The sequence below is a fragment of the Pseudorasbora parva genome, chromosome 24 (assembly GCF_024679245.1).
Source record: "Pseudorasbora parva isolate DD20220531a chromosome 24, ASM2467924v1, whole genome shotgun sequence".
Taxonomy (NCBI): Eukaryota; Metazoa; Chordata; class Actinopteri; order Cypriniformes; family Gobionidae; genus Pseudorasbora; species Pseudorasbora parva.
Genome location: NC_090195.1, coordinates 3,590,444 through 3,612,214, shown reverse-complemented (window position 1 = coordinate 3,612,214; position 21,771 = coordinate 3,590,444). Strand labels below are relative to the sequence as shown.

The following is a 21,771-nucleotide window of genomic DNA, read 5'->3' as shown; positions in this document are numbered from 1 at the left end:
CATACAGTATGTGACGCGGATGTTCATGTGTATGTGACTGAACACATTTGAATGTAGCAGCGTCAGAAAGTGTGATTTTTACACCTTCCCTGTCCTCCTCCTCCTCCTGTTGGACCTGTCTGACTGCCTGCAGGCGTTTCAGATGAACAGACACTGTAAGCGCTGACCTTCACTTTTACATTGATGCTCAGAGAGCTTCATTATGAGGAATGAATGGACTATAATGAGCTAAATAAGCAACTAAATCACCATCTCTTTAAGTATTGAGACGGTTAAAAAAGAAACAGACAATGTCTGACTCATTTAAGGAAAAGTTGAATGAATGAAAGATGAATATGCTGTCATTATTTACTCACCCTCATGTTATTCGAAACCCATGTGACTTTCACGGAACACAGAATAAGATGTAAGATTAGGATATTCATCAACAGTTCAAGCGGCTCTTTTAACAGAAAGCACCTTAAGAATCGATGTGCAATATTTAAAAACGGCCGAATTAAATATCGAAATGTTGCCCTCCACCAATTGCAAATGTTCATATTCAAACAATGTAAAAAAAAAATCAGGTTTCCAATTGAACATTTTCTAGTGACTGATCATATCTACATTTTTCAGTTGGTCGAATTGAATTTCTGTGACTTAAATTGCATCAACTCACAGAATATCAATTCGGCCAACAGAAAAATGTAGATATGATCAGTCACCAGAAAATTTTCAATTAGAACGTGTTTTTTTTACAGTGAACTAAATGCATAAAGACTAAATAACTTCCGGTGAATATACATGCAGCATGAACATTTTTCACAACATCTCCTATTTTATGTTCCTAGGAAGGAAGTCATGCATGTTTGGCAAGGCATGAGTAAACAATGACATCATTTTCATCTTTAAATGAACAGTTCCCAATAGGTAGAAGAGAGAACGAGACACACACGAGTGTTTCTATTTCACAAACAAAACATGACTGATCATTTCCTTCATCTGTAATATCCTTTAAACAAATATAATACAGAAAAATATATGAAATGGCACAAGAATCAACTCTCTTAAACTCACCTCCTGGACGGTTGTCTTCTGACTAGTATTGTCAAAAACTCGATGTATTTTGATAGTGTGTTACTGTTAACCGCCCAGACATTCCTCTCACCATCTCTTATGTCTCACCATCGATACATCACAGACCAGTAAAGATGATGGTAATCTGAGATGGAAAAAATGTCTTAGGTGAGTGATCTTACTCGCCTTAAGGTATTTCTAAACTTATATTCATTATTATTGGCTCATGTACTCTTATTTTAGCCGTTTTGGGGGCATTACAAGTAACGTAAGTTATGTTATCGGTTAACTTTTTTTGTCATGTAACTAAAGTAATACTTTATTTTTTACAGATTTTTACATTTACAACCAAATATCTGTTACTTTTTAACCCCCGGAGCCGTGTGGAGCAGTTATATGATGGATAGATGCCCTTTAATGGACTTCAAAACAGAAACAGCCGTTCACTGCCATTATAAAGCTTGGATTAGCAAATATAAACATCTTAAATGTAACTCTGATTGTGTTTGTCTGAAAGAAGAATGTCTTTTACATCTAGGATGACTTGAGGGTAAGTATACTCATCTTTTTTTTTACTAGAGTGTGACATTTTTTTCTGTAGAGCTGAAAGGTGTGTTTGAGCTGCTGTATTTCCTTTAGCCTGAGGCTTTTGTTGTGTAAGGGCCTTTACATTGGCCAAAAATATAACATTTGTTGTTATTAAAAACAAACAAGCAATTCAAGTCGAGGAGAGCAATGTACATAATGCATTACATCAAAGTAACGCAATACTTGATTTTCAATACTTCAACACTGCATTAACTATATCTCATTGAAAGAGTTTTCTGGCTTTTAGTCTGTTAGCTCTGAGGTCACATCTGGCCACCTCTGGTTCACATGTGTGTTCTCAGGACAACATTGTGGGCGTGGCTGTTTTTGCTTTAGTGGGCGGTTCTTACTTGAGATTGACAGCTGGAATGTCGAACTCAACAACGTGGCAAAATAAACTCCAGAGGAATGAACTTTCTCCTTGTGGCTGAAACAGCACCTGAGGTTTAAAATGTGACGGATCGTTTATTCCCGACGCACTTTTATTGCTTTACTGAACTTTTATGGGTCCTGGCATTTCAGCTGAATTTTGAAAGTCTTGGATCATTTCTTTGAGGTTTTATGTCTGATCGTCAGAGGACATACAACGAGGATCTGCTACATTTTCAGTCATAAGAGAGGTAGGCTATAACAAAAATGGTTGATTATTATGATTCACTTATTATTAAATCGTAGGCTATGACATTTCCATAGCAGCAAGACGAAATATGTAGTTTGTAAGTTGCTTTTATAAAATTAATTTTTTAAACGTTTTAAATGGTCTAAGGCAGTTATTATATTCCTGGCAAGGCTTCTTTGCATTATATAAGAATAAGTATTTTCACGGTCAGTTGGGCATCGACAGGGAAATAAGATGCAAAGCGTCACGTGTTTACAGCGCCACCGGCCGGTCACTTCTACCTCGGTGTAATTTTCTTACTTGATTGCATCATTCATCAGTGAAACTTTCTGAAGGAAATGCAGAGCCGCAAAAAAAGAAAAGACATGCAGAGACGCATGTCAGCAATCCAGCATATAGGAAACCGTTTTAAAAACATACACAAACATTTATAAAGGCATGCTAGAGGTATATGGTTACGAACGAGGTGACATTTCAGGCTAAAACGCGCGTTCACAAAGCTACGAGCGTCGCGAGTGGGCGGGGCCTTGTAAATGGATGGACGCGCGCGTGGCTGAGGGTGTTTCCTGTGGTTCTGTAAACGCATAACCACTACGGAAGAGTAAAACGCGCGAAAAAATGAACGTCTTTCGGTACCGCTAAACGTCAAATAGTAGTTTCTAAAATACGGTTCGCCTGGGGAAGTTGTGAAGGGGTCGTTCAAAGAGGATTTGAGCCGCACGCCGGTGACAATAGCGCGCGCCTACACAACACGTGCGCGTGCGTTGAGAGCCCAAAATAATCAAAGCAGCGGTGAGAATTTATTTAACTCATATACTTACTATGTGTACATGTGTATTAATATTAAGCTGTACTGATTTAAAGTCATTTTGGACGCATATTGATTATCATATGATATGCACTAGCTGATATCTGACTGGTTACATTGCTTTACTGGCTCCACAGTGTTAGATTTTACCAAACAGCGTTTGGGTTTGATTAATCTTTCACTAAAGAACGTATTTATGCACATATTCAAACTGTTTTTTTTTTTTTGAATGCCTATCTGCCACTTTAAAGCCCATGTTTCCTGCTGTCAGGTGTAGATATGTGCGCATGCGCCTTACCATGGTGATGATAACACGTAAATGTCAGGGAATTAAAAAAAGTTTTCCAGACCTTGAATAACGTTAGTGTGTTTGTTCAGTTTATTTTTCCACATTCAGATTGCTTTTGGCATTGAAAGTGAGCTTAGTCATGTCATTTAGATCCATTTTATTTTTAAATTTCCTACAGTTTTGAGTCATAAACCACTTGATTTATTATTATAATAACAACAAGTTTATTTATAGATGTTGATGATAATAATGGTACATTAGATTTTTTTTTAGTATATTAATATACAGTAGTATGTTTTTATTTAATAGATGTCTTTATACTGTAACCTGTCTAGCTACAAATACTTATGAATGCAAATGCAAAAATAAATTGTACCTGGAGTGCTTCGGGTTCACATTGCATATTATAAGCACCATTTAAAAATTCATATTCAGTAATCACAATTTCACTGATCAACATTTCTTCTTATGTTTTTACACCATTATTTGTTTGGACTGAATACTCAAACGGAAATGAGCAGTTTTATGACTGAATTTGTGGCAAGATGAGATCAATCTTTATAGCAGCATATTTTATAACAAAGACAAATCCTCAAAAACAGCTGTGGTTAATGTGTGATTTGTTTGAATGGGAAAACAAGTTTCTGTTTTTCTCTCAGATGACGTCCGAGAAGCCTCCATTACCTGCAGACGGCCAGGGGGACGAGGCTGAACTGGGGTTAGAGGTCGAGCAGGAGGTCCCGGTGGAAACGGTCCGAGATGGATGGGACAGTAAGGTGGAATATTTCCTCGCTCAGGTCGGATTCAGTGTGGGATTGGGAAATGTGTGGCGCTTCCCGTACCTCTGCCATCAGAACGGAGGAGGTGAGCGAGGAGGAGATTATGCCAATATTGAATACAAAGACTAACCAGGCGTATATATTTAATAATTCTTGTTTTGTTTGAAACATTGTCATGTCTATTAGGAGCGTTCATCTTGCTGTATGTGGTGTTGATGGTGCTGGTTGGAGTGCCGTTGTTTTTTCTGGAGTTGGCGGCCGGTCAGAGCATCAGACAGGGAAGCATCGGCGTCTGGAGACACATTTCTCCAAAACTAGTTGGCATTGGCTACTCCAGCTGTGTGGTGAGTAATTGCTTTTTTTAATTGGCTGATTACTCTGATATAACACTGAAATTGTGAATTTTAGAGATGCACCGATCGATCAGCCAGGGACCGGAATTGGCCGATTTGCTCTGACCGGTCGGTCTGTCTCACGTCTTTTCTACGGCCAGCTGGTCCGTTTTGTTGTCAGCGGCACAGGCATTAATCTCAGCTGCACGTTCTCACTCTTCTTTTCGACTGCGAAGTGACACACACCCGCCTCCTCTCACTCACTCGTCTCGTTCGCTCCGGTTAAATGGTGCTTGTATTGCTCATCATTTTAGTCATTCCCGCAGGTTTTGCGCTCATACCAAAAGCGCAACCACTGTCAAGTTATCAGGGATTCTCAGCCTCAATTTTTGCCCAAACTTCAACTTCAGAACTTCAGAGTGTGCATGGAATAACTCCAAACATCTGAATATTCATCACTGAAGCAATGTATTGAAAATCTTTCAGCAGTAACTTGATTTTCTTTTGCTTATTTGCTTTTACTAACGTATACAGAGAAACAAACCATTTACAAATATGAGTTAAGACACAGCAATGAGATAACTTAAGGATATTTAACTCATGTGAACAAACAAACTGTCACTAGACTACTCAGGAGTATTTTTACATGGATGTTCATCAATGACTCTAAATCAAATGCACTTACTGCACATGACCAGTTAGCATAATAAATGCTAAAATTCAGATCTCATATCTAAACTCATTGTATCTGATAGACTTTTTCATCATTTAACAATTATATTTTTTTCCTTTTTTGCAATTTCAAGTTTGGCTTAACCACCACTGATCTATATAAGTGGAGCGCACAAACCGCTTCTCAGTCTCAATCAGCTTGTGAGTTGCAAGGACCAAAATAAGTGGCCAATGGCGCATAAAAAAATGGTTAAATACACACAAAATTATGCCAAAATGCTCATCTTGGCGAGTATTCAGTTAAACACAGTAAATTTTGGAACACAAATAGCTGAGAGAGATAATGCATGTTGTGTAACAGTATATTAGATTTGAAATCACCAATGAAATCTGACAACGGTCTCATAAGTTTTGTTTCTAAACGCTCGAATCAAGACAAAAAAAATGCGTTTTTCAACCTGCACAAAGCTAATGTGCATGTGCAATCCTGTCTCTTTTATTTAAAAGGCATTTATTGGGTGTAGCACTTTCTCCCATTCATAAGTAATAATAATATAATATAAAGTATATAAAGTCTTTGTCTTCACTCATGGTCTCATGTACAGACATGTACCCCATTACCTGTGCCAACCAGGTATAAAATATAAACTCTTTCATAGTGAATCAGAGTAAGACAACATGTTTTGGACGAATGATTGATGATATATTCACAATAAAAAGTTACATAGTGTAGCTTTTAATCATCAGACATCACAAAATACACAAAATTGTCGTATCATCTGTAAGCCTGGTCTCGAACCAGAGCTGTTTGGACCGATCAAATTATCAGGGCCTGATTGAGAACTTGTTCATATATGCATTCACCTTTACTATTTCTCTCAAAAATGATGATCATGTTGGTAAGTACTCTGTCTATCCTTAAATAATCTGACTATGACGATGTCAGGCTAATCATCTGTTGAACTGGTTGTTAATTTTCTCTTTAAAACATTGGCTTTCTTTTTCTCTCTTTATTTCCCAGGTGTGTTCCTTTGTTGCTCTGTATTATAATGTCATCATCAGTTGGAGTATCTTTTACTTGGGCAATTCTTTCCGGTATACTCTACCGTGGGAAAACTGTCCAACAGAAGGGAACAGCACTGGTAAGGATTAGTGTGTGTGTTGTGCAAGACAATTGGATATTGTTTAGATACGAGGAGCTGATGCCAGAAATGTGAAGCTGAAAACTAAAGATGCGTTTGTTGTTTTAAGTCGTAGTGAAGGAATGTGCCGCCAGCTCTCCCACGTCGTATTTCTGGTACCGTAAGGCTCTGGACATCACCGACTCCATTGATGAAACGGGAGAGTTCAACCTCATCATCACTGGATGCTTGCTGCTCGCTTGGGTCATCGTTTGTCTGGCCATGTACAAGGGCATCAAATCTACCGGCAAGGTACTCTCAGTGTGTGTTTGTACTATGCATAATGATTTAAAAGCAAGATAAAAAAATGCAATAAGTATTTAATAATAATGATTTAAAAACAAAAAATACTATTTCTATGCAAAATGTTTATTTTAAAATGCGGCAATAATTGTAATTTAAAACAAAATGCAAAGAAAGTTTGATTAAAAAAAAAGATAATAATAAAAAAAATGGCAAGCTGCTTAAATCAAACTTTCTTTGTTTGTGTTGTGATTTGCAGGGATGTGATTTTTCCGGATTAATCCGGAATTCCGGATTTTCCGACCTGAAAATGTGACCTACGTAAATCATGCAGATCTGTAAAAAAAAAAAAAAATGGCGGGGGGGATTGGGGGGTTGACCGTCATCTCACAGCCGTCACCATGGTAACCCGGGACGAAACCACGATCGCGGGATGGGCAACAAGCAGTGTTGCCAACTTGGCGACTTTGTCGCTATATTTAGCGGCTTTTCAGACCCCTCTAGCGATTTTTTGGACAAACTTCAGCTACTTTAGTTTATAAATGTCGGCAGTACTGTCCTGCGAGCGCGAGGTCTTATTTCCCCTCTGTCACACACACCTCTCTCTGCGTCTGCCCTGTTCAGTGAATGGCTGAGGGGAGCTGCACGCGCCTACAGACAGCAGCTGACAGACGTGAATGAGCGAGCTACACATGAGCACACAAGGTTGCCATCGATTTCTCACTTAATGTTATCTGCTTCTTTTGTTTTATATTTAAATAAATGAGTTATGATGAGTTCCATCTCTTGTGCTTATCACTTATATTACTCTCTCACAGAGCTTTAGTTCATCCAGTTTCTCAATTCAGATTTTACACATAATTTTTTTTGTAATTCACTATATCATATATTGTATGACAAAAAGGTATAGGAAATGAAAACATTTATTGGACAATCGACTGTAGGCTATTATATTATTGTAAAATATAGTAGGCTAAATGAAAAAACGTTACGCAGGCTGAACGCAAGGACGGCGTGATGACGTCACTAATATGCTAATTAACGCATAACGTCATCTAGCGACATTTAGCGATTTTTTTTGGCAGGCTTTAGCTACTTTCCTTGGAAAATAGTTGGCAACACTGGCAACAAGGACTGTATCGTGACAAGAACATCGCCGGATCGGATGATCTGGGTATACTATTGCTTTTGTCTATATATAACCTATAAGTTACTAATTTGACTTTGTTGTCGATTGATTAGATGATCGATTTTGATTGATTTTCCACTATGGCAGGATGTTTAAGCTGCATTTAACATTAACTTGACAGCTAACATTACTTGTATTTGCTAGCACTAGCTATATATGCAAACAGCGCGCTTTTCGGCGCCCCCCGCTTTTTTCACGTCAGTTTGGGTGACAAAGTCATCTGAAGCCATTCCATAGCTTAACCCTTAAATGCATGACTGTTTCGCCAAACATTCTTACATTAAATATAGAACCTTACCCAGATCTATATTTAACATGGATAACGTTAGACCTCTACCTGTCGCGATAATATATAAAACTCCTGATGTTAGAGTGATGTAACAGCTACAGAAGAATAAAATAAAACCTATTTCGTTACCTTTTGGAGCTTGGAAGGGTTCAGTTTGAGCAGATGTTTAATACCATCATCATATTTCCTCGTCAGAGATCGTTTACCAGTATATTCAGCATCTGCCTCATATTCGCGATCTCCAGCATATTCTCCAAACTCATTTTCAATGTCTTCAAAATCAATATTTTGCTCACTGACAGCTTCTTGACCACATCCATCATCAAGAGACAGTGACACTAATATTTGATTGTGTTTAATACTTGCTCTCTGCAGTAAATCACTAAGCCAAGTTTTGCAGATTATAATTATTATTGTTTCGTTTTCTGTCAGAGGTAACTATGAGTGAAACGTCACTTCATCATTGTGTATCAGACATTGCCACCTTGTGGAATAAATGTGAATTGCACCCCCATTTCGTCATTATAGATTAATTTATCATGCCAGGCGCAAATTCCAAAAGAAACGTGTAGAGGCTCTAAAAAAGCTTTCTACAAAGGCTAAAGAGTCATAGAAAAATTGAGGCCTTCTTTTGACATGAAAATGTGCATGCTGCACATTTAGCTATTAAAATTGGGTAAAAATGCATCCACCAAATAATTAGTTATTTTTCATACTGTACAAAAAAAGTTATTACAATAAAATGTATTTTTTTGTTCAAATAAGTTGTTATGGGTCCTGCTTTACTGTCCGTATTGATCCGCCACCAGTTTGATCGGCAGGGTGGGGGTGGTCTATATTATAAAATATGGTATATTTTCGTGCTTTTTTGTCCTTAGCCAATCACATGCCTGGATTTGATTATTGATGATATTGATCAGTTATTGGTTATATGCAGGTGATGTATTTCTCCTCCGTGTTTCCGTACGTGGTGCTGCTGTGTTTCCTGATCAGAGGCGTGACGCTGGACGGAGCTTCTGAGGGCATCAAGTTCATGTTTTACCCTAGAGTACGTAGACAAACACATGACTGCTTTCTTTTTATTTCTTTTTATTTTACCTTTATTTAACTAGGTAAATCGGTTGAGAACAGGTTCTCATTGGCAACCGCGACCTGGCCAAGATAAGGTGCAGAGTACAAGGCGACATGAAATTACACATAACATACCAACATTCAAATACACAATCAAAAATATAGAAGACGTTCAAATTATAAATAAAAAGCTCTAGACATTGTGCAAAAATAAAAATGGGCAAATAGATGCGATAACAGGCATTTCATTTAGTACGTGCAAAAATACATTCGACTATATTTGCAAAGAGCATCAACATGTACAGTGGTCTGTCAGTCAATTTGATAGTAAAACTTTAAAAGCAGTGATTGAAACAATGGATTCTAATTTGAGAGACTTTTGTAAAATGTTCCAATCATTTGCAGCAGAAAATTTAAAAGAAGAGCGGCCAAAAGAGGTGCGGGATTTTGTGGGGTCTAGAGAGATATATTTACTCGAGCGCAGGTTAAATACAGGCACTGATATGGTTACTAGAGTACTTGGGTAAGATGGTGGTTTACCTAATGTGGACTTGTAAATTAACGGATACCAGTGATTTAGGCGCCGGGTGTGTAACGAAGGCCATCCAACTAGTGAGTAAAGAGTACAGTGGTGGGTGTTGTATGGGGCTTTAGTAATAAAGAGAATCGCACTGTGGTAAACAACGTCCAATTTCTTGAGTAGACAATTAGTAGCAGTTCTGTAGACAACATCACTAAAGTCAAGCATTGGGATGATGGTCATTTTCACAAGGGCCAGTTCTGCAGGAAGAGTAAATGAAGCTTTATTTCGAAATAGAAACCCGATCCTGGACTTGATCTTTGACTGGAGATGGTTTATGTGGGTTTGAAAAGAAAGACAGGGGTCTAGCCAGACTGCACTGCATGTTGAGCTCCAGAATATGAGCAGGATTTATTGATTACACACCACAGGCACCAAACAGTGTCTTCTCTTAACAGTGTTCTGTTATTTATTTAAAAAGCAGCATTGCTTTTAGTATTAATTATGTACCTATATATTAATATTTTTAATTGCCTTTTTGTATTTTTTTAGCCATCATTTTAGTTTGTTTAAAGCTACACTGTGTAACTTTTTAGGGGCCAAGCACCGAAGGTGCGGAGGCACCTATTGAAATCGTTAGTGTTCCTATTATTATTATTAGGGGCCAAGCACCGAAGGTGCGGAGGCACCTATTGAAATCGTTAGTGTTCCTATTATTAGGGGCCAAGCACCGAAGGTGCGGAGGCACCTATTGAAATCGTTAGTGTTCCTATTATTATTATTCTGCTTCTTCTTCTTCTTCTTCTTCTTCTTCTTCTTCTTCTTCTTCTTCTTCCGCCATAGGAGTCTCTGGCAGCCCATAGAACCGTATGGTAAAAAGTTGTGAAATTTGGCACACTCATAGAGGCCAGTCTGAGCTGTCACTATAGCAAATTTGGTGCCTCTAACTCAATCCCTCTAGCGCCACCACCTGTCCAAAGTTTCACTCATATTTATGCTTATAACTTTTGACCCCTAAGGGCTAGAAACAAAATTCTTTTTTCATCGGATTCCTTGGCTCAAGCCGATTCGATTTCACCCTATGATGTCATTTTCCGGTATGCAAATTTTCCCGCCATTTTGAATTTTCTGAAAAACCTACTTTTTCGAACTCCTCCTAGGGCGTTGCTCCGATTTTCACGAAAATTGAAACAGATCATCTTCAGAGCATGTTGACAAAAAGTTATGGAATTCAAGTTGATTCGTCTAATCGTTTTCAATAAACGCACAAACAAATTTTACGTGGAGGTTGCAAAAACACACTAAAGGCTATATCTCCGCAACGCTTTATCGTATTCAAACCAACCTTGGTACATGTCATCACAAGCATGACTTGAAGCAACATGCAGCGTTTCGGCGCAGCGCCACCTACCTGTCCGGAGATACGAAAAATGCCTATTTTGGCTTATAACTTCTGAACCGTTTATCCAAAAATCATAAAATTGGTCTCATTAGATTCAGGGCGTCATGCCGAGTCGACTGATATCCAATTTTACCATGTCGGCCATTTTGGATGTCGGCCATTTTGAATTATGTGCAAAAATGCTGTATTTTATGAACGCATGAACAGATTGTTATGAAACTTGGTATGGGTCATCACCACGATGCCCTGAAGTAGCCTGAGAAGTTTCGAAACAGCGCCACCTAGTGGAGAATTTTTTTTTTCAAACGCTTATAACTTTGGGTGTGGTTGACATATTTTGATGGGAGTGTGTTTTTTGGTCTCCTGAATCCTTGCCGACTCCAACGATACCAGACTTGCCAGGTTTCGGCATATGGTTTGCGCAGAGTTGTAATTTAGTGCTTAAAAAACATTTGCTGATATCTTCGAAACCGCTAGTCCGATCGAGACGAAACCAGCCTCAGAAGTTCGGAAACATAGGTCGATAGCTATACGCTAATGCCCAAATCTCAAAATATTGATAGTAAGGGGTAGTAAAATCCAATAAAAGTCAGGTGTCAGTCATTTTTTACGTGTTTTTTCATATAAATGTCTATAACTCCAAAACAAAATGAAATATTTTCACCAAACTTGACACACATATGTATGGGCTCACTACGAGGACACATAAAAAAATTGGTGGGATTGTGCCTCTTGGTGGCGCTATAATAAAACAAAACATGAAATTCCCATTGACTTCAATGCAGTATTACGGTTTAAAATGCTAATGCTATAATTTAAGAATGCACTAGTGTATCGTTACAAAACTCGGTATGTGTCTTCCGCTCTATGTCCCGAAGATATTCAAAAAGTTTCGGGGCAGCGCCACCTTGTGGTCAAAAGTTGTAATAAAATGTACAAAAATGCTAATAACTTTTGATTAAATTAGCCTATTGTAATGAGACTGGTCATAATACATTCATTGGCTCATGCCGAGAAGATAGATACCAATTTTGCCATATTTTGCAAACCTATCTGTCCTCCGTCTTGTTATTTGTTAAAAATCTACTTTTTCAAACTCATCCTAGACCGTTTGTCCGATTTTCACCAAAATTGATCCGTATCGTCTTCAGACCATGCTGACAAATAGTTATGGATTTCGGATTGATAGACAAAACAGTTTTCATATACCACTGCAACAGAGTTGAGCCATGATGCAAAAATTACTCTTGAGGCTGTATCTCTGCAATGCTTTGACATATTGACACCAAACTTTGCATGTGTCATTGTCATCTCAATCTGACTAAACCACATCAGTTTCGTAACAGTGACACCTATTGGTCGAAAGTGATAAACCATTAAACCATTATTATTGACTGTATTTAAAATTTGACTGCTATTTTGCCTAAAATCAACTTAATAGGTCCTTAATGGCTCATTGTTGCAGTTGGCTTGAGACTTCCAGCCATGCTGGCATGTCTTGTCTTCTTCTTTGCGCTTGGCCCCGATAATGGCTGCTTGTTATTATTCTGCTTCTTCTTCTTCTTCTTCTTCTTCTTCTTCCGCCATAGGAGTCTCTGGCAGCCCATAGAACCGTATGGTAAAAAGTTGTGAAATTTGGCACACTCATAGAGGCCAGTCTGAGCTGTCACTATAGCAAATTTGGTGCCTCTAACTCAATCCCTCTAGCGCCACCACCTGTCCAAAGTTTCACTCATATTTATGCTTATAACTTTTGACCCCTAAGGGCTAGAAACAAAATTCTTTTTTCATCGGATTCCTTGGCTCAAGCCGATTCGATTTCACCCTATGATGTCATTTTCCGGTATGCAAATTTTCCCGCCATTTTGAATTTTCTGAAAAACCTACTTTTTCGAACTCCTCCTAGGCCGTTGCTCCGATTTTCACGAAAATTGAAACAGATCATCTTCAGAGCATGTTGACAAAAAGTTATGGAATTCAAGTTGATTCGTCCAATCGTTTTCAATAAACGCACAAACAAATTTTACGTGGAGGTTGCAAAAACACACTAAAGGCTATATCTCCGCAACGCTTTATCGTATTCAAACCAACCTTGGTACATGTCATCACAAGCATGACTTGAAGCAACATGCAGCGTTTCGGCGCAGCGCCACCTACCTGTCCGGAGATACGAAAAATGCCTATTTTGGCTTATAACTTCTGAACCGTTTATCCAAAAATCATAAAATTGGTCTCATTAGATTCAGGGCGTCATGCCGAGTCGACTGATATCCAATTTTACCATGTCGGCCATTTTGGATGTCGGCCATTTTGAATTATGTGCAAAAATGCTGTATTTTATGAACGCATGAACAGATTGTTATGAAACTTGGTATGGGTCATCACCACGATGCCTTGAAGTAGCCTGAGAAGTTTCGAAACAGCGCCACCTAGTGGAGAATTTTTTTTTTCAAACGCTTATAACTTTGGGTGTGGTTGACATATTTTGATGGGAGTGTGTTTTTTGGTCTCCTGAATCCTTGCCGACTCCAACGATACCAGACTTGCCAGGTTTCGGCATATGGTTTGCGCAGAGTTGTAATTTAGTGCTTAAAAAACATTTGCTGATATCTTCGAAACCGCTAGTCCGATCGAGACGAAACCAGCCTCAGAAGTTCGGAAACATAGGTCGATAGCTATACGCTAATGCCCAAATCTCAAAATATTGATAGTAAGGGGTAGTAAAATCCAATCAAAGTCAGGTGTCAGTCATTTTTTACGTGTTTTTTCATATAAATGTCTATAACTCCAAAACAAAATGAAATATTTTCACCAAACTTGACACACATATGTATGGGCTCACTACGAGGACACATAAAAAAATTGGTGGGATTGTGCCTCTTGGTGGCGCTATAATAAAACAAAACATGAAATTCCCATTGACTTCAATGCAGTATTACGGTTTAAAATGCTAATGCTATAATTTAAGAATGCACTAGTGTATCGTTACAAAACTCGGTATGTGTCTTCCGCTCTATGTCCCGAAGATATTCAAAAAGTTTCGGGGCAGCGTCACCTTGTGGTCAAAAGTTGTAATAAAATGTACAAAAATGCTAATAACTTTTGATTAAATTAGCCTATTGTAATGAGACTGGTCATAATACATTCATTGGCTCATGCCGAGAAGATAGATACCAATTTTGCCATATTTTGCAAACATATCTGTGCTCCATCTTGTTATTTGTTAAAAATCTACTTTTTCAAACTCATCCTAGACCGTTTGTCCGATTTTCACCAAAATTGATCCGTATCGTCTTCAGACCATGCTGACAAATACTTATGGATTTCGGATTGATAGACAAAACAGTTTTCATATACCACTGCAACAGAGTTGAGCCATGATGCAAAAATTACTCTTGAGGCTGTATCTCTGCAATGCTTTGACATATTGACACCAAACTTTGCATGTGTCATTGTCATCTCAATCTGACTAAACCACATCAGTTTCGTAACAGTGACACCTATTGGTCGAAAGTGATAAACCATTAAACCATTATTATTGACTGTATTTAAAATTTGACTGCTATTTTGCCTAAAATCAACTTAATAGGTCCTTAATGGCTCATTGTTGCAGTTGGCTTGAGACTTCCAGCCATGCTGGCATGTCTTGTCTTCTTCTTTGCGCTTGGCCCCGATAATGGCTGCTTGCAGCTATATTTCTGCTTCTTCTTCTTCTTCTTCTTCCGCCATAGGAGTCTCTGGCAGCCCATAGAACCGTATGGTAAAAAGTTGTGAAATTTGGCACACTCATAGAGGCCAGTCTGAGCTGTCACTATAGCAAATTTGGTGCCTCTAACTCAATCCCTCTAGCGCCACCACCTGTCCAAAGTTTCACTCATATTTATGCTTATAACTTTTGACCCCTAAGGGCTAGAAACAAAATTCTTTTTTCATCGGATTCCTTGGCTCAAGCCGATTCGATTTCACCCTATGATGTCATTTTCCGGTATGCAAATTTTCCCGCCATTTTGAATTTTCTGAAAAACCTACTTTTTCGAACTCCTCCTAGGCCGTTGCTCCGATTTTCACGAAAATTGAAACAGATCATCTTCAGAGCATGTTGACAAAAAGTTATGGAATTCAAGTTGATTCGTCCAATCGTTTTCAATAAACGCACAAACAAATTTTACGTGGAGGTTGCAAAAACACACTAAAGGCTATATCTCCGCAACGCTTTATCGTATTCAAACCAACCTTGGTACATGTCATCACAAGCATGACTTGAAGCAACATGCAGCGTTTCGGCGCAGCGCCACCTACCTGTCCGGAGATACGAAAAATGCCTATTTTGGCTTATAACTTCTGAACCGTTTATCCAAAAATCATAAAATTGGTCTCATTAGATTCAGGGCGTCATGCCGAGTCGACTGATATCCAATTTTACCATGTCGGCCATTTTGGATGTCGGCCATTTTGAATTATGTGCAAAAATGCTGTATTTTATGAACGCATGAACAGATTGTTATGAAACTTGGTATGGGTCATCACCACGATGCCCTGAAGTAGCCTGAGAAGTTTCGAAACAGCGCCACCTAGTGGAGAATTTTTTTTTTCAAACGCTTATAACTTTGGGTGTGGTTGACATATTTTGATGGGAGTGTGTTTTTTGGTCTCCTGAATCCTTGCCGACTCCAACGATACCAGACTTGCCAGGTTTCGGCATATGGTTTGCGCAGAGTTGTAATTTAGTGCTTAAAAAACATTTGCTGATATCTTCGAAACCGCTAGTCCGATCGAGACGAAACCAGCCTCAGAAGTTCGGAAACATAGGTCGATAGCTATACGCTAATGCCCAAATCTCAAAATATTGATAGTAAGGGGTAGTAAAATCCAATCAAAGTCAGGTGTCAGTCATTTTTTACGTGTTTTTTCATATAAATGTCTATAACTCCAAAACAAAATGAAATATTTTCACCAAACTTGACACACATATGTATGGGCTCACTACGAGGACACATAAAAAAATTGGTGGGATTGTGCCTCTTGGTGGCGCTATAATAAAACAAAACATGAAATTCCTATTGACTTCAATGCAGTATTACGGTTTAAAATGCTAATGCTATAATTTAAGAATGCACTAGTGTATCGTTACAAAACTCGGTATGTGTCTTCCGCTCTATGTCCCGAAGATATTCAAAAAGTTTCGGGGCAGCGCCACCTTGTGGTCAAAAGTTGTAATAAAATGTACAAAAATGCTAATAACTTTTGATTAAATTAGCCTATTGTAATGAGACTGGTCATAATACATTCATTGGCTCATGCCGAGAAGATAGATACCAATTTTGCCATATTTTGCAAACATATCTGTGCTCCATCTTGTTATTTGTTAAAAATCTACTTTTTCAAACTCATCCTAGACCGTTTGTCCGATTTTCACCAAAATTGATCCGTATCGTCTTCAGACCATGCTGACAAATACTTATGGATTTCGGATTGATAGACAAAACAGTTTTCATATACCACTGCAACAGAGTTGAGCCATGATGCAAAAATTACTCTTGAGGCTGTATCTCTGCAATGCTTTGACATATTGACACCAAACTTTGCATGTGTCATTGTCATCTCAATCTGACTAAACCACATCAGTTTCGTAACAGTGACACCTATTGGTCGAAAGTGATAAACCATTAAACCATTATTATTGACTGTATTTAAAATTTGACTGCTATTTTGCCTAAAATCAACTTAATAGGTCCTTAATGGCTCATTGTTGCAGTTGGCTTGAGACTTCCAGCCATGCTGGCATGTCTTGTCTTCTTCTTTGCGCTTGGCCCCGATAATGGCTGCTTGCAGCTATATTTTAACTTGTTCTTAGCTAAAAACACTTAATGTGCTCATTAATGTATATTTACTTCTTTCAAGTAATAAAGTATTCTCGTAAGTTTATAATATGCCATCTTGAAAGTACAGTAGCCAAAGAGGGACATACCCGTAAATTCAAGCTTCGCTTTTCGCGTTTTAACACTCGATGGCACCGTGTCGAATGTGAAGTGGGGGATTGCCGTGTTAATCTTGGACTAAATCGGCCACCGTAGGAGTTAAAACGAAATTGGAATTGAGAGGAACAGAAACTGGATGGTCATATACCTTTACACCGCTAGATGGGGGAAAATATCACACAGTGGAGCTTTAAGTAATTTTCTTTATATACATTTTCTTATTTCTTTAAGCTCATAACATTTAATTGCTAATGCAACATTTTCATTAAATATGTTATTTAGTTTAACCAAAAATGTTTGAATTGTTAATTAAAACTATGATACACACTATTTAAAATGCTCTTTTTTGTTGTTATTATCATCGTGTAACTTTAGGAGCGGTTCACAGTTTAAAGAGACTTCTCTTGTTCTGCGTTTCTCTCAGCTGGAGATCTGGGCTGACGTTCAGGTTTGGCGTCAGGCGGCGACTCAGGTCTTTTTCGCTCTGGGTTTGGGTTTCGGGTCTGTGATCGCATACTCCTCCTACAACCCGAGGAACAACAACTGCCATCGAGACGCGTTCACTGTGTCTGGAGTCAACTTCCTGACGTCTGTGCTGGCGTCACTGGTGGTGTTTGCTGTGCTGGGCTTCAGAGCCAAAACCATCGCCACTGACTGTGTCAAACGGTCCGTTTGCAGCTTACACAATGAATGCTTTAAATATATTTGACTGAAGCTTTGAGATGCTTAGATGATTGGTTGTGTATGTTGCAGTAATCTGATGGCGATCAATGCTTCAGATGTGCTTCATAAGAACATCACACTCAATGAGTATGAGAACTGGTACAGGAATAAAGGCCAGTATATGGAGATCCCCGGTTACAACATCACGGCCTGCAGCCTGGAGGACGAATTGAAACAGGTACGTGAAATTGACATTATGTAGAACTACATTTTGGATGAAAATGTGAGTGGCACAAAACTTTGGCAATGCTAGGGTTGCTAGGGCAATGCTGGAATATTTTGGGGGGTTGCTAGAGCAATACTAGAATGTTTTGGGGGTTGCTAGGGCATCACTGGAATGTTTTGGGGGTTGCTAGAGCAATGCTGGAATGTTTTGGGGGTTGCTAGAGCAATGCTGGAACATTTTGGGGGTTGCTATGGCATCACTGGAATGTTTTGGGGGGTTGCTAGAGCAATCCTGTAATGTTTTGGGGGTTGCTAGGGCTTCACTGGAATGTTTTGGGGAGGTTGCTAGAGTAATTCAAAAATGTTTTAGGGGTTGCTAGGGCACCGCTGGAATGTTTTGGGGGGTTGCTAGGGAAATGTTTAAATATTCTTGGTGGTTGCTAGGGCAATGCTGGGATGTTTTTGGAGATTGCTATGGCAGGGATATCAAAAATATGTTTTCCAGGGGCCTATTGCACAAAACTAGGATAAGGGATTAAGTCGAGATATCTTGGTGATCCTGGCTCAAAGTATCCGCTAATATACAGTTATCTTTCATTACTGCTATCATTCTTGGTGTGAGTGTGCCTTCAGGGTACGTTTACACGACAGCGCTGTACTAAATTTTGCATACAGATGACAAGATCACCAAGATATCCTCCTTTCTAAAGTGACTCAATCATTGAATATGATGTTTGAGATCTCTCTCGCTCGCTCGCTCGCTCTCTCTCACTCTCTCTCTCTCTCTCTCAGGGTGTTGAGGGAACGGGTCTGGCGTTCATAGCGTTCACAGAAGCGATGACGTTGTTTCCCGGTAGCCCGTTCTGGTCGGCGCTGTTCTTCCTCATGCTCCTCAATCTGGGTTTGTCCACAATGTTCGGCACCATGGCTGGAATACTGACACCGCTAACAGACACCTTTAAGATGCTACGCAACCACAAACTCCTCTTCACAGGTAAAACGCTACCCACCTCTTCTTTTCTTCTTGTGCTTATATTTAATGTATGGTTGGCATATTTGTAATTAAGTTGTTTTTGTTAGTAATCAGTATTGTAGTGTGAATATGATCTGTTTAATCTGTATTTTGTGTTTTCTCTGTCAGCGTGCAGCTGTGCGATGGGCTTTCTGATTGGTCTAATGTTCACTCAGCGCTGTGGAAACTACTTTGTGGCGATGTTTGACGATTATTCCGCCACACTTCCGCTCATCATCGTTGTCATCTTTCAGACCATCAGCGTGGCCTGGGTTTATGGAGCGGACAGGTATCGCAGACTTTCAGCGGTCGAGTAGAAGAGTTGTGTTATGTGGTTGAATTTATAAACGAGATCTGTCTTTTATTTTTAATGCAGGTTTTTGGAGGACCTGAAACAGATGTTGAACCGGCCGGTCCCTGTGGTGTACAAGTACCTGTGGAAGTACGTGTGCCCAATTGCCATGCTTGGGCTTTTGGGTGCCAGTCTGCTAAAGATGGTCCTGGAACGCCCTACATACACCGCCTGGAATAGAGAAAAGGTAAAATCATAAGTAAACCATTACTTTAATCTTTAACCATATAAAGCTACTGTATCATATGTAATATGCTCATTTCTAAGGCCTCTAAATTATTAAAGTGCCCCTATTATACTCCCACAACAGGTTTACATGCGTCAAAGTTCAAAAAACACTTTCTTTTTCTCATAATATACATTGCACATCACCTCATTTGGTTCAATGATTATCAAATGTCTCAACGGATGAATTGGTCTCTCTAAATCCCTCCTTTTTAAAAGCCTGCTCTGGGAGACAATAACTTCATTTTTAGTGTACTTTCAACTTTACAAACATCCATTTACACACTGCATGAAAGGGAAGAAAACATAATAGGGGCACATTAAAGGTGCACTATGTAGGATTTTTGCGGTAAAATATCCAAAAACCACTAGGCCAGTGTTATATATTTTGTTCAGTTGAGTTCTTACAATATCCCAAATGTTTCAAACTATTTGTAAATTGTGAGAATATTGCTATTTTAACCAAGGAGCCGGGACGTCTAAGCATAGCGTGTAAGGGAGTCGCCTGCCAGTCACCTCATATCTGCGTTACTCTGTTTCCGGTTTTATTCTGGAGAAACGCTTTACTCTCACTGCTGTGTGAACAAGTGTCACAGCAGACGCTGAGCGAATGTAATGTCATAACATCATTTTCAACACACTTAAATGTATCTATTATGATAAACAGACCTGCGTTACCTCATACTCATGACCGAAAAAAGCGGACATGGCACCGACGACGGTGTCCCATCGTAATAAAAGCTGCCGTTGACGGGTGTGTTGTTCATCTTATTAACAATCGCTCCAGCGGCCTTGCTCAGCTCCTTCAACACTCGGTCCTGCTCTGTTTCATATGACAGTAACATTAATAATCACATCCATCAACATCCTATCCTGATTCTTTCCCACTGGCTGTGAGGTGAAGAGGTGCTCAAACTTGGCGTATCAAACTACACCTTTGTTTTGAATAGGCACATAGTGTAGCTTTAACATGATCAAAATTTGCATTTGCAAATATTGGCAGATAAAGAGTGACAACTGATATTTATATGCATTTTATGTAGTCTGCTATGCTGTTTTAAAATTTGTTTCACATTACAAGCTATCAGAATGTCATGTAATTTTTAGCCATTTCATTTTTAGTCTGCTTGAAACTCTGAATCAAGGGTTTTTCTCCTCTTCGTGTTTGCGCTCCATATTCTCACAACTATGAGCCGTAAAAGGCTAATGTATCCATATGATACTTCAGAAAAAAACACATGCATTTGCGAACACATTTTTAGGTTTTGCCATATGTTAAAAATAATTTGTCATAATTTACATGGTTAACATTTGCTTCATCCACAATTTCCTCTCAGGCATCTAAGGAAGTTCTCCCTTATCCTGGTTGGGCGCTTGCTGTCCTGATCACACTCATCATTGTTGCGTTCCTTCCTGTTCCTATGGGATACCTACATTCCCTCCTCCTCGACCGGCTCAGCCAATCACCTGCAGACGCCGAGGCGAGATACGAGCCCTGTGCCACTACAGACACGGACCTGACCCCTCTCGACACTTTATACCCCTTGCTGGAGGCAAACCATGATCCCCATTTGCAAAACGGCAACATTGAAAGTGTCGAATCAAGTGTGTTATGAGAAAGCGAGAGGGAAGAAACTACAGCACAGCCTTCATTACGGTTCACAAACATCTGAGAAGGATCTATTTCAACTTTGTTGTACTTTTGCTGTTGGCAACAAACTATTATATGCGTACGTGCATATAGGTGGGCACAATTTTTTTTTTTAAAGAGTTTAAAGGGTTATCTCACCCGGAAAAAGAAAATTCTGGAATGCACATTCATGCATTGTGCAAGTCGCTCTAAATTTAATCATATTTCAAATGCATATAATGTGCATTATATTCAAAGTCTTCTGAAGCCATAGAACAGCTGCTGTAGGTGAAAATCTTACTTCCCGGTTTAAACATGTTACACGTGAAAACTTTGTTTAAATTCACCTGGGATGACAACTTTGATGGCGGTTTTCTTTTTTCTGATTGAACTGTCGCTTTAAGTAGATGTATGACAGTGGTCCATGCGTTTGCTGAGTCCCGGGGAACGTTAAACAACAATCTAAAGCCGGGTGCACACTGTGTGATTTTGGTCACGATTTGGCCGTCTGAGACCAATTTAGCAAATCCTAAAAGATTCCTCTGATCCTAGGCTAAAATCTGACATTGATCGTTAGTTTGACATGTTCACCGGCAGCCGATTAACGAGCGCTGAGATCAAATTTTACCTCAGAAGAAATTCTGGCAG

The 21,771-nt window shown here is 39.1% G+C and overlaps 1 protein-coding gene across 1 annotated transcript in view; it reads left to right on the top strand.

The window, feature by feature from the left end:
- Positions 1-21,771, top strand: part of slc6a16b (solute carrier family 6 member 16b) — a 26,406-nt gene extending 4,635 nt beyond the window's left edge. The window contains exons 2-12 of the mRNA XM_067435625.1: positions 4,020-4,224; positions 4,326-4,483; positions 6,165-6,285; positions 6,395-6,576; positions 8,983-9,093; positions 17,441-17,682; positions 17,770-17,917; positions 18,697-18,898; positions 19,046-19,205; positions 19,293-19,455; positions 20,831-21,771. Coding sequence (XP_067291726.1) covers positions 4,020-4,224; positions 4,326-4,483; positions 6,165-6,285; positions 6,395-6,576; positions 8,983-9,093; positions 17,441-17,682; positions 17,770-17,917; positions 18,697-18,898; positions 19,046-19,205; positions 19,293-19,455; positions 20,831-21,109 — 1,971 coding nt within the window. The 3' untranslated portion in view covers positions 21,110-21,771. The remainder of the gene's footprint in view (positions 1-4,019; positions 4,225-4,325; positions 4,484-6,164; positions 6,286-6,394; positions 6,577-8,982; positions 9,094-17,440; positions 17,683-17,769; positions 17,918-18,696; positions 18,899-19,045; positions 19,206-19,292; positions 19,456-20,830) is intronic.